The sequence below is a fragment of the Arachis hypogaea genome, chromosome 11 (genome assembly GCF_003086295.3).
Source record: "Arachis hypogaea cultivar Tifrunner chromosome 11, arahy.Tifrunner.gnm2.J5K5, whole genome shotgun sequence".
Classification (NCBI taxonomy): Eukaryota; Viridiplantae; Streptophyta; class Magnoliopsida; order Fabales; family Fabaceae; genus Arachis; species Arachis hypogaea.
The window spans coordinates 145,429,995-145,442,864 of record NC_092046.1 but is presented as its reverse complement, the minus strand read 5'-3'; the positions used below and the strand labels follow the sequence as shown (position 1 = coordinate 145,442,864).

The window sequence follows — 12,870 nt, the reverse complement described above, 5'->3', positions numbered from 1 at the left end:
GGCTTTTGTTTTCACATGTCCTATCCTTCAGCTGCTGAGGCTTCGACAGTTTGCCTTTATTTGTGATTTGTGGGTAAACTTCCACAATAGATGCTGTGAGAGGGGTATAGTGAGTAAACTTTCCCACCCGGGAGAACGGCTTGAATGGCTTCCCTAAGGTTCCCTCCCTCGGCATCTCCTTTGGCTTTTTTACGTATCCGGCTTGACAAGCTGGCGGGTTAGGTGGCTGCCGCTTATTGGCGGCCACCACTTGACTAACCTCTTCATCGTTGATATACTCCCTCACCACATTTTAGATTTCTTGCATCGTCCAAACAGGCTTAGTAGTGAGATGCTTCTTAAAGTCCTCATTCAATAGGCCATTTATCAGGCATAGGCTTGCTACCGAGTCCGTCAAGCCATCAATCTCTAGACATTCATCATTGAACCGATCGAGGAACTTCATCGTTGGCTCGCCAGCACGTTGCGTGACCCTTAACAAGTTGATCGAGTGCTTGGCTTTGGCTATCCGCGTGGTGAACTGCGCTAAGAACCTCTGTAAGATGTCCGCGAAGGCCATAATAGACTCCTGCGGGAGCGCATTAAACCACCATATTATTGGACCTGCCAGGATTACTGGGAAAGCACGGCACCTGACAGCCTCACTAACACCCTCCAGGTTCATTCTGGTCTCAAAGGCCGTCAGATGTTCCTGTGGGTCTTTCGTCCCATCGTACCTCATGTCCGTAGGCTTGTCAAAGTTTTTCGGTAGCTGGACCTTGAGGATCGAAGGGTGGAAAGGGGTTGCACCCATAATGATGGGGTCCCATCGCTTCTTTCCTCTATCTCTCCTAGTCTCCCCGCGTCCTTCCGACCTATCATAGGTGTAGGAGTGAGATCGAGCATCAACTCATTCGCTTCCCTCTTGGGGCTTCTCCCACGACCTTCCGACAACCTAGTAGGAGATCAGGTGTGGGACAGATTTGGGTGAGAGTCTTTGCTGTGTCTGGACGGTAGCGAGCCTTTGTCGCTAGCTCTCTTTCAAAGTTTTGTACTCGGTGCCGGAGTTCCTGCGTGATCTTTGAGTTGTCATCACCCATACCACTAAATAGGCATCTCTTGGGAGATCTGGAGGGGGTCATCTCGAAGGGATGGTGGTCTTGAGCATTCTTAAGAAGAGGCTGTGGAGCCTACCTTGTTTCTCAAGTGGGCTCCCCCCTCCTCTCGTACTTCCTCTACATGAGATAAGAGCTCCATACACGTGCCAAATCCCCACAGACAACGCCAATGTTTGGTTGCTCAGGTAAATGTCAGATCGGATGAGGTCGAGATTGGAGTAATGAGGTGTGAGGGGATCTGGACCTGGGCACGAGCTTCGAGGGTGAGGCGATCATCCAAGTTGTCAGTGATTCGGCGGGTGCACGATAAGAAAATAAGCCTTTTGCCACGCTTTTAAAGAGTGCCGAAAAGTGCAAAAAAGCGTGCCGATAGCTTTTCGCCACGCTTTTTGAGCTATCGGCACGCTTTTGAAATAGTCACATCCACAAGTGTGCCGGTTGCTGCATTGCCATGCTTTTGTAAATCTATCAGCACACTTTCTTTTTTGCCACGCTTTCATCTATTGTCACGCTTTAAAAGCGTGGCCATATGTATAACCCTATAGCGACGCTTTAAAAGCGTACCGAAAAGTGAAAGATATGGCTACGCTTTTGTAGCGTGCCAATAGTAAAAGATATGGCTTCACTTTTGAAGCGTGCCAATAGTCGAAAACACATGGACCTATTGCCACCATTTTAAAGCGTGGCTATATCCCTATTAAATTAAAAAAATCTGGCATGTGCTTTTACACGTACTCTGATGCACTCCAAAAATAATATCATTTAAAATTAATTAATAAAAATTAGTATTACATTTAAAAAAATTAATTGATGAAAATTAGTATTACATTAATAAAATTCAAACCAAATTAGCTATATCAATCTCTTATAACCAAAGTAGTTATAAAATACATTGGGATAAAAATATCAATACATATAAAACTTATTAAAAGTCATTAACTTATTCTATCTCTTTGTCATTTTTTGTGTAGAAAATAAAGAAATTAAAAGATAAATATCAATAATCCAAACATAATATTGTTGAGTTTCACGGTTTATAGGCAAAAACTTAAGCTGCTGAATCTTGTAGCTCACAACATTGTGCTTTAGAGAAAGGAGATGGCCCTCTTGAAAGAACTTCTATTATTTTTGTAGCGCTTGAGGATTTTATATTCTTCATGCATGAATATCAATGCAGTTTCTTTACTTTCCATTCTTCTTACCTGTAACAAGTTTAAAAGAAATGCCATGAAAACACACTCAACCATTTTATCTTCATTTAATAATGATTTCAACAAGTCTAAGCACAACTACACAAAATATACTGCAGTTTTGAATTGTAACTATCAGCTTGAAAATGTTGTTATACCTTTCTGAAACCATGATCGCCAGACAGTATGTCATATGTGTCGTTGCTAAGATCTCATTGACGGTGTGCATTTGAGATATTAAGGGTCCTGAAAAATCAACCATGTCTCCTTGATCCTGTGAACTCTGTAACGAAGGAAGTAAATGAAAATAAAGTCTCAGTAAGAATGCATAAATTGCATAAAGCTAAAACAAAACAATGCTTGATCCATTTATGCTCTTGAAAAAAACAAAATTTCTCTTTGAAGTCAAATAATTGCCTAGCGTATAACATTACAAGTTTCAAATTTCATATAGATCAGATATTACAAATCACTTTATCAATGAAAACAGAACAGGATAATGTAATATCTCAGTCACATAATTCTATCTCTTAGATTGAATAATATTATCAATGAAGCTGGAAAATTGAAACTAACGTACTAGGTTACTTCTCTTGGATAATGAGTCTTTTCTGTGATAAAGTGTCATAGATAGTTCTCGTGAATGGTACTCATCGGAAGTATTAAATGAGTTGGGACAATCAAACTTAACCTCAACCTCAAAATTTCAGAAATTTCTCATCAAGTACAGATCAATAAATCATAATTTTCAACGCTATAAAACACACAGAAACAGTTCAAATTCTCATGAAACAGAAGAATCAAAATCATTTGCTAAACAAACCATGCAGATTAAAGTTCAGATCAGTTCAATAACATTTTCTAAACAAATAGAGGAATCAAAACCATGCTCAAATTTTCAGGGAACAGCTCAAATTCTCAGAAAATAGAGGAATCAAAATGTTTAGTATCAATTAACCTGAAAATAGACAATTGAAGAAACAAGTTCACAATTCATAGTTCAACCATTTTGAAATCACAGAGAGGGACAGAGAAAGGGTAGCCATAGACCCACCTCGGTTTATTAACAAGAGAATTAAAATGGGTGATGCTAACAAACAAAGGAGAAACTTAGAGAGGGACAGATGATCCATAGAATTTTGCTGATGATGATCGTGTAAGCCTTGCTTCAAGCAAAATGGTTCGATCATCTTCCTTAATGCTTTCCTTCCCCAACTCATCAAGATTAGTGTCTGAATTACTGCAATCCTCAAAGACAAATTACTAAAAATAAGATATTTTTCTAAGAGGTTTTTTTATGCTTTTCAGATCTCAAAATCTTAGAGGGAGAGGTTAAAACCATCAAATACAAGTCAGTAAAAAAGAGTATTATATCTAGTTTAATTGGATAACGTGCGGGCTTGATTTGTGTTTGTTTGATGAACTCTGCAAAATAAAAAAATTAACAAATAATCCTAACAAAAATCAGCAAGTAACAAATAATCAGATTAAGAACGGAATTATGACAATAAATTGCTATAAATAAACATAACTAAAAAATCAGAAAACCTAAGACTTGAAGAATTTTAAAACAGAATTCAAAAATCAGAATCACAACAACAAATTATGACAAATAAAAAGAATTTAAAAACAGAATTAAGAAAAAATCAAAAACCCTAAGAGAATGGAAGATGCAGCGACAGAGGCGAAGAGACTTGATGGTGGCGGAGAGGCTGGACGTTGCAAGACTGGACAGCTGACGAATTGTGATGGAGCACAACGGCACTGAGAACGACAAAACACCAAGGCGCTGAGAACGGCTAGAGGCTGATGAACTGCAACGAAGCACACGCGGCTGCTGGATGGCGTGAGTCTTCGACGGACAGCGACAGAGAGGACTGTGACGAAGAGAGGAGAATGGAGCCTGAGGTTGCGTGAGTGAGAGACGAGTTTGTGTGTGCACGCGGCGTGAGTGCTTTGAGAGAGAGAGAGAGAGAGAGAGAGAGAGAGAGAGAGAGGAGTGTATGCCAATTTAGGGTTTCTGAATCTTAATATATATAATAGAGTAGGAAATAGGTACGCTTTTAAAAAGTGACCAAAACAAAAAAATGGTCACCTTTTAAAAGTGTGCTGATTGATACCTTTAGGCCACGCTTTTGAATTGTGGCAATGAAAAGCGTGGCGACAAAATTTTAAAAACATCACCATAACATAACTCTATTGGCACGCTTTAAAAGCGTGCATGTTGCTCTCTATGGTCACGCTTTTGAAGCGTGACAAAAAAACGTGGCTAAATCTCTACTTAGTCGCCACCCTCATAAAAGCGTGCCAAAATTTCTCAAAAGCGTAGTAAAAAAGCGTGGTCAAATCAGAAATCAGTGGCCACCCTCATAAAAGCGTGTTAAGAAAAAAAGTGTTGATATGCCTTTTTTCTTACAGTGGTGGGTCTACCTAAAAAGACAATTCGATGCTTAAGTTAGTGTCCGTACTAAGAGGCGACCGATTAGAGTAAGAAATGTGGGTAGGTTCCTCCCCATTTATACTCTAACTCGAGTTGGCCCATCTGCCTAAAAGATTTCGCTAATTGTCTAAGTTTCTTCAGTAGGTGTGAAGCGGCACGCGAGTCATCCGAAGTCGGGTCCGACGGATCGGCAGGTCGCGGTCGGAGCCGAAACCCTTATTAGACTGGATCGGAACAAAAGTAAAATTAGTTTCGTAAAGAGAATTAATAACCTTCTTCAAAAAAAATTACGGAATCCTTCGTCAACACACTACCTAATGAGGAGGGTGCGATAAAACGTGTGGCGTGTTCATGTCATTTAAAAAAAGTTAGGCCCTTCATCATGATTTCATTTCAAGAATCTTTGAGTGAGAGTTGTCCATGTCCGAAACCGGTTTAAACTTAAATTAGACCCAAGGCACAAAATTCCTTAATCCACTGAATTTAAATCTGCTGTTACTATTGGATGTGGAATGAAAAATTCCGCTACCCATTGTGTCACATCGGACAGGTAGAATTTCTTCACCTTTGGGCAAGGTAGTGAATCAATTCCTCCCATCACAGTAACTCAACTTATAATTATTTGTATATTTTTATCCAACCGTTTAAATTATGGTGAATCATTTATATAGTGTCTATAATTATAATTAAGTTGAATGTTAATCATAATAATTAAGTATATATTCTCTATTTTTTTTCTCTCTCTTATAATTATTTAAATTTAAAGTAGAGTCTATTTTAAAGCTTTAAATTCGACCTAAATTAACTCGAAATAAATCAATTTACACCAAATTGACCCAATACATACTTAGTATATATATAATTTTGTAAATTTTGATATAACTAATTAATAAAGTCTTACTTTTAAAAATTGAATTTAATAAATATTATATAACATTTATACCAAAATACATTATTTAAAAAAAATTATACTATACAATATAAAAAATATTAATAAAAACATAAGATATAACGTTTTCTTATTAAGTTTAACGTAAAATATATATTTTCACTATAAAACATGACCTCAAACCGAGTTGGATTTACACTAGAGGCATGCCATAAAATTCGACCGATATTTTATTTACTCGTGTGCTTAGTTACACTTTAGAAATCACGCGGTTGTGTGTGGGATCAAAAAAAGAGAAAGAGCATTTTATATGTACCAAACCCCGCGTAACTTGTGTTACACTTGGAAGTTGGAACCTTAGTTTAATTTGTTTTATAACAACGATAAAGTTTTGTTTTCTTATGCTCATTGACTCATTGTCTTCTAACTACACACCTTCGTTCTTCTTTGTCTTCCTCTTCTTCCTTATCCAATTCTTAAACATGGTTCTAGCTACACTCTTGCTATTACTGCTTTTCATTGCAGCCATCATCAACATCTTTTTTAACATACCCACTAACAAGATTTGTGCGTGCCTTCAAATTTTGTTCCCCAAGAAGACCAAAACCAATACTACTGCTGAAGCTCCATCATCATCTTCTAGATCCTCAGCAGCATCTGCGTTGAGGAAAGAGGAGCTTAGGAAGGTGTTTTCGACTTTCGACAAGAACGGGGACGGGTTCATCACAGGGCAGGAGCTGAAGGAGTCACTGAGGAACATCAGAATGTTGATGACGGACACAGAGATTGATGACATTGTTGTCAAGTTTGATTCCAACGGGGACGGGTTGCTTGATTTCGAAGAGTTTTGCTTGCTAACGAGGGAATTGGGAGGTGAAGTTGAACAAGAGGAAGAAGAGGTGAACTTGAAGGAGGCGTTTGATGTGTTTGACAAAGACAAAGATGGGTTAATATCAGTGGAGGAGCTTGCTTTGGTGCTAACTTCCTTGGGATTAAGGGAAGGGAAGAATATTCAAGAGTGCAGGGACATGATTAGGAAGGTTGATATGGATGGTGATGGCATGGTTAATTTTCATGAGTTCAAGAAAATGATGATCAATAACAATGGAGGAAACCGTTTCAATCCATCCATCTTTTCATAAAACCCTCATCACCATGCAAATTCTGTATTCTCTATTGTATATTACTATTGTCACTCATTCATTTTGAAGTTTCTTTGATATCTATATGTTTGACTTATTATTATGACTACCTTATAAATTTTCAACTATTATTTCAAGAAGCAAGATGCCAAGATTTGTGATTTGATGCTTAGGTTAGGATTTTCCCTCCACCATGGTTTTAATTTCTTTAATAATTAGAGGGATGTTAGACATTTTATAAAACATTTTAAAGCAGAAATATCCAGGTGTAAAGGGGACCAAAACTTGAAAGTTTGGCTTACAGAAACAGAACACCCTAAGGCATGGGTACGAACAATGCTTCCTCAATCTCTCATTATGTGGGTGGGTTATTGCTTCCCTTTTTCCAGTTCCTTCTTCAAAGGGTGTCAACAAAAGCAAAAGTGCATATAATGATGAAAGTAATGCTGGCTTTCTGCATGGTCCAGGTCCATTCCTATGTGTCTTTTAGTTTTTTTTTTTTCCGCTCTAAGATTTGGTATTTGTACCTCTTTTATGTCTTATACATATTTTTTTACTATTAAATGAAGTCTAAGATCTATTTTATATGAGTTTTATATTGTGTTTAATGATTAAAAGTATATATCAATTTAATAAATATAAGAGATAAAATGAATACATACAACATTATTTATCAATCTTTCATTCTACTTTTTCAAGCAATGCAAACATAAGAGAGGAAAATCTGTCACAATAAACTTGGTTATGAAGTAAACAAATGAGAATGTATTTAGTATTTACTTTTTAAAAGCATATGATATATTAAAATTGTAACGAAATTTAGAATTATTTTAAGAAAAATATACTTCTTATACTTGCTTTAAAGGAATATATTTTAAGACGAAACTGATTAATTTAGACTTCATTCTATTTGATAGTGGATCAACATATTCAAATCAGATTATTTGACTCACAATCTCTCATTATTGTTTACTAATAAACTTGAAATACTCAATCCTAAATTCTTTCTTACTTTTATTAGTTCGGGTAAACAAATAACCTTTTGCTTATTACTAAATCAATATTCCAATAAAGCTCTATGGTCAAATTTCAATATTGTAAAATATTTTTCAAGTATTTTACACTAAAGAGCATCACCCAAAATAATATCATAATAACGGACTAGTTATGAGTTATGACACTCCAAAAGAGGAACTACTGAACTAGTCCATGTCTTCTTTATCTTTTTGAGTAGTGCCCTCTGACGGAGAAAACACCAGGGAAGGTGGAAGACAGACAGACCTGAAATCTTAACCTTGGGAAGAAGGAGACAAGCTTATATGTCAGCACAACAACCATTAGTCTCTTGCAAAGTTAAGAGTAAATTATAGCTGTTGCAAGAAGAAACTGCAGTAAGTTTTCTTTAAAATAAAACTTAACAGAACTGGTATTATAATAAAATTTAAAGCAAAATTGCCCTTGAACTTAATAAGGGCCCAGAATCAAATCTTCGCCATTACATTCCATGTATAAACTTGCATAAACTAAGAAATCATACTTGATAAGAGAATTGATGAGCAATCTATATGCCCAGGAAAATATAGATAACTACACAGATACAACTCAGAGGATATAGTCACCACAATCCTGATCAGTCTGATGGAAGACCAGCCAAGAAATCAGCACACTGGTTGGACTCGTGACATTCCTGAATCCTGCAAAACAAGCAACCACTACTCTCCTGCTACAGCACCCTTGATGATAACTCTAGCTTCATGGTTGACACCATTCACTTGATCCAGGGTTTCCAAATTTTAATACACCACTTCAGAAATGTGTATCTATAAGACTGTTATCTATAAGACTATATCAAATACAATTTACTAAATGGGTACGGCCTAATATTTCGGCTGTATCAAAGCATCATCAAGTAGTTATAAATCTCACTATCCACCATTGATAAAGGTGGAGTGTAACAACCATGCATTTGCCTTCTCATTCCTTCTTCCTGATTTATTTAAACTACAAAAGCAGCAGCGATAGAACAGGTTGTTGTGAGATGACTAGAACACGTCCGGATGGAAACGCCCAGGTATGGAACTGCTTTGTTCTGCTTGCTTTAAATGCATTGTCAATGCATAATTGTTCACCTCTAGAGTTCTTAGCTGTTCCTGGTATTGGGATACTAATTGTTTCAACTGCTGCAACTCTTGATTCCTGTCTTCGTACTCTTTCTGGCGTTCATGCTGAATACAGATTGCTCGCTTTAGAACTATATTTTCTTGAATAAGGGCCTCCATTTGTTCCTTTAGCACCAACTTTTCCTATAGTAAGAAAACCATAAGTAAAACACATGCTATGACAATTCATTTTGATTGGATGTCTTTAGAAGAAATAGATGAATCGATAAGAGGGAACACAAGGAACAAAGAAATGAAGTATAACAGTGATATTTGGGTTGATAATGAAAACACGAGAAACATGGATAAAACAACTAACCTGGTGAAAGCTCTGCCCTGTTTCTGCATTTACTCGAGTGAAAATGGATTTCTCCAAAGCCTCTAGCACTCTTGAAGCTCGAGCTTTGGCATCATCCATGTTTGAGGCATTCATCATTTCTTTAACAAAAAGCTCCACCCATTCGGCACCATTTAAAGGATAATCTTGTCCGGGGACTGGTTCCTCACAAGCTGCAACTTCTGCCTCACATTTCGGTTCACCTACAACAAAGTAGCCAATTATCTCCATAAGTAGTCCAAGAATTCATTATGTATAATGACAAGCAAAGACTTTACATAAAAGTAACATTAAGAAGAGCAAGAGCAAAACTCGCCTTACTATCATAGTAACTGCTATATATCACCATACATTCTTCCTGAATTCAATTGAATTTGAGCTATAAATCACATACTTCTTACATCGGCACGTGAACATGAACCATTAGGAACTTGAGTTCAAGGATGCAGAGTGTTACATATTAACTTGAAGAATATATAAAATCCGATACGTTGTGACTAGTTTTTCTTTTTCATAGAATTGTCCTGTTTATGTATACATACAACTCTGTTACATTCAATACTTGTAGGCATCAGCATATAACCACAGACACAAGAGAAAGATTCGGAATCCACATGATGACATAAGCATATTCGTAAGATATCAACATCCAAGAGGTTCGTTCGTAGGCATTACCTTGGGGAAGAAGGTGAGCAGTTGGATCTATCGGTACATGGGAGCCAACGGCAGGAGCAGAATCAATGGAGTTATCGTGAAATCCTCCGAGGCGAAGGTCGTTCAAGCTCCTGATGGCAGAATCGAGATCATTCCCGCATTCTTCGAGTGCCTTCTCCAGTAGCTGCAAGAAAGACGAAAACGGCGGTGAGCAATAATGAATCGCTAATGGTAAAAAGAAGAAACGAAGGAAGAAGCTAACCTGCTTGTCCATGTCAGGGAAGAAAGCGACGAGATGATCGAGGAGGAAGGAGTGCCTGCGAACGGGGGAAGAGGAGGAGAAGCGGATCCTCTTGGAGACGGGAGGGGAGGAGGAAGAAGAAGAGGCAGAAGCAGAAGGAAGGTCTTCGAATATGGCGGATCTCTTGCCGCACACGATGGCAGACATGTTATTCTAACTGCTTCGACAGATTACTTTAACCTCCTCCTCCTCCTCCTCCGATGGCCAGCGGTTACAAACGTCGCCGATCTGTTCATGCAGATTCCAGAACCCCAATTGGATAAGAGAGAAACAAACCCTAAGAAAATGGAGATGAAGATGAAGACGATGAAGAAGGAGCAATCACCAATCAGGTGAATCACACAGCTGTCAGCCGTCCCTTCCGATTACCCCTCTATCCACTTCCCATTCACTAATCAAATACACTTTTCATTAATTCCTGCATCTTTCTTTAGATTATGACATTATGTTATGAATGGTTTGAGTAAATTATTTAAATAATGTGTTCTATAAATTATTTAACAAAATAGAGGAAAGTATTATTTTTGTGCAAAGATTAGTGCAAGATTTAAAAGTTGTCTATAATGTTTAAATAATTTTTAAAATTTAAATAAATTTTACTTGATTTGATTTTTTTTTAAGAGTAATATATCGTTTAATTTTTAATGTTTTCGTCGTATTTAAGTTTTTAATATTTTAAAATATTTCAATTTTATCCTGTATTAATTTTGTTAATAAATTTTTTACAGCAGAATAACATTGAGACAACTTTAAAATATTAAAAATTTAAATATAATAATTTAACTGTTAAGAATAATTTTAAAGCTTATTCTAAATGTTAAAAATAAAAATAATACCTTATTCTAAAAAATATCTTGATATACTGAATAGTAAATTTTCACTCTAAATTTATCTTTCCTTGTTCTTTGGTTTTTATTTTTGGTTTACACAAAAATAAGTTGGGCCACGATCCCACGACACATGTGGATCAAGAAACAAATCCAAACGAAAGACTTTCTTTAAAAAGGGTTTCCTCCGGCCCCGCTACTTTAGCAAAAATGAGTGGAGTAGATACAAAAGATAAAAAAAAAAACTACGAATCGAAAATTCGAATTTCATATTATACATGCAATAATTTAATTATAGATTAGTTATTAATCTGTAGAGGTAAAAAATATCTTAAGAAGAAAAAAATACACCAAAAATAATTGGGTAGAAAAGATTTTCTCCCTAACTATACTTTTTCATTTATATTATTATTAATGAATGTTGTTGCTTATGACTATGAATCGAGTCCACAGTTCCAAACGGATTCAATTATTCAGCAATAATAACGAGCAATATCTTGTCAAGGTTCCTTTGTAGCTAATAACCCAGTTTTATGCAATCAAATTATACATTAATTCTTATCCCATTTCCAATTTCCAATTATTATTTTTAATGTCTTATCTAATAATTAAAGTTGAGATAATAAAATAAATCAACTCTAGCTTACAGGTAGAGACTTGTATGTATGTTCCATCCCATGCACTTAATTAGTATCTACTACTATATAAAGATGGTGACTATTATCCGAAAAAGTCATGAAACCAAAGCTTTTTCCACAAGGTAGGTTAGCAGAAGAGTAATAAAATAAAATTTGACTAAAAATAAGCGGTGTAACCTAAAAACAACGTACATTCATTAATTGAGGAAATGCATGATGCATCCTCAATAATAAAACACTTTAATTTTACCAGCTAACAAGCTTGATTGATTAGCACAATTTTAAAAGAACATGAGATTTAATTTGGTCCATCAAACCATGGGAATCTTAACCTTTCTCTTGGACAAATCTTACTCAAGATGTCACTTTCCAATAAATGGTTTAGGTTCATCATTTGCTCTACTTTACGTTAAGGAGACATAATAATCAAACATATCACAAGAATAAAAGCTCATTTATAACTGTTTGCCAATCTTAATCATTACGTATTACTATGTGAATGTGAAAATGCGTTTTGCTATTAATTTTTCCTTCTTGATTTCTTCGGTATAGGTTTATGCTCCATATTTCTCTATCGGTAATCAAATTTATCTTCTTTTTTTTTACTAAATTTATCTTATTTAATATTATTAATTGTAGCGATCATTAATAAATATTAAATAAAATAAATTTAAACTATTTTAGTTAATTTTTTTATCATTCAAATATTATTATTTTTTTATTTAAAGTAAGTAGACATAAAAAAATAAAAATTTATCTGCGGTTATTTTTATATAAAATTAATAATTTTTATTTATTAACTTTATAAAAAAATAACTGCATGAGGTTTTAGTTTTTTTACCATATAAAAAACATGTTATCATAGTTTGCCATTGATTTCATAGTTTAGTCTTTTAGTCTTTGGTTCTAATGGCATCTTTATTTACTGCATCCTTAAATCTTGATGTTATTGATTTTATAGTTTAATTAGACACACATTTTTCAATTGAAATAATATTTGTAAAATAGTATCAATTTTAAGCAGCAAATTAACAATAAATGGAGAAAGTAAAAAAAAGTTGCTGGCAGCAAGTGAAATGACAGCAGCAGAATGAGAAAGAAAAGAAAGAAAAGAATGATTGAGAAGAAACCGAGAGAGGAGAGTGTTGTGATGATGAATTTTCTGATTCCAATTAAATGATACATCATAAGAACTT

At 35.5% G+C, this 12,870-nt stretch overlaps 3 protein-coding genes across 3 annotated transcripts; 1 reads left to right on the top strand and 2 right to left on the bottom strand.

Annotated features, from left to right (window-relative positions):
- Nucleotides 1-292: 292 nt before the first annotated feature.
- LOC112722122 (uncharacterized) lies at nucleotides 293-793 on the bottom strand. Its single transcript, XM_025773093.1, has one exon. The coding sequence runs from the start codon at nucleotides 791-793 to the stop codon at nucleotides 293-295; it is 501 nt and encodes a 166-aa protein (XP_025628878.1).
- Nucleotides 794-5,845: 5,052 nt separating this feature from the next.
- LOC112723304 (calmodulin-like protein 2) lies at nucleotides 5,846-6,898 on the top strand. The gene has a single exon (XM_025774626.3). The coding sequence runs from the start codon at nucleotides 6,018-6,020 to the stop codon at nucleotides 6,756-6,758; it is 741 nt and encodes a 246-aa protein (XP_025630411.1). The 5' UTR covers nucleotides 5,846-6,017; the 3' UTR covers nucleotides 6,759-6,898.
- Nucleotides 6,899-8,154: 1,256 nt separating this feature from the next.
- On the bottom strand, nucleotides 8,155-10,751 carry LOC112723303 (uncharacterized). The gene is made up of 4 exons (XM_025774625.3): nucleotides 10,171-10,751; nucleotides 9,930-10,092; nucleotides 9,237-9,457; nucleotides 8,155-9,061 (listed from the first exon to the last, which is right to left on the bottom strand). The coding sequence occupies exons 1-4, from the start codon at nucleotides 10,354-10,356 to the stop codon at nucleotides 8,801-8,803; spliced, it is 831 nt and encodes a 276-aa protein (XP_025630410.1). The 5' UTR covers nucleotides 10,357-10,751; the 3' UTR covers nucleotides 8,155-8,800.
- Nucleotides 10,752-12,870: the final 2,119 nt, after the last annotated feature.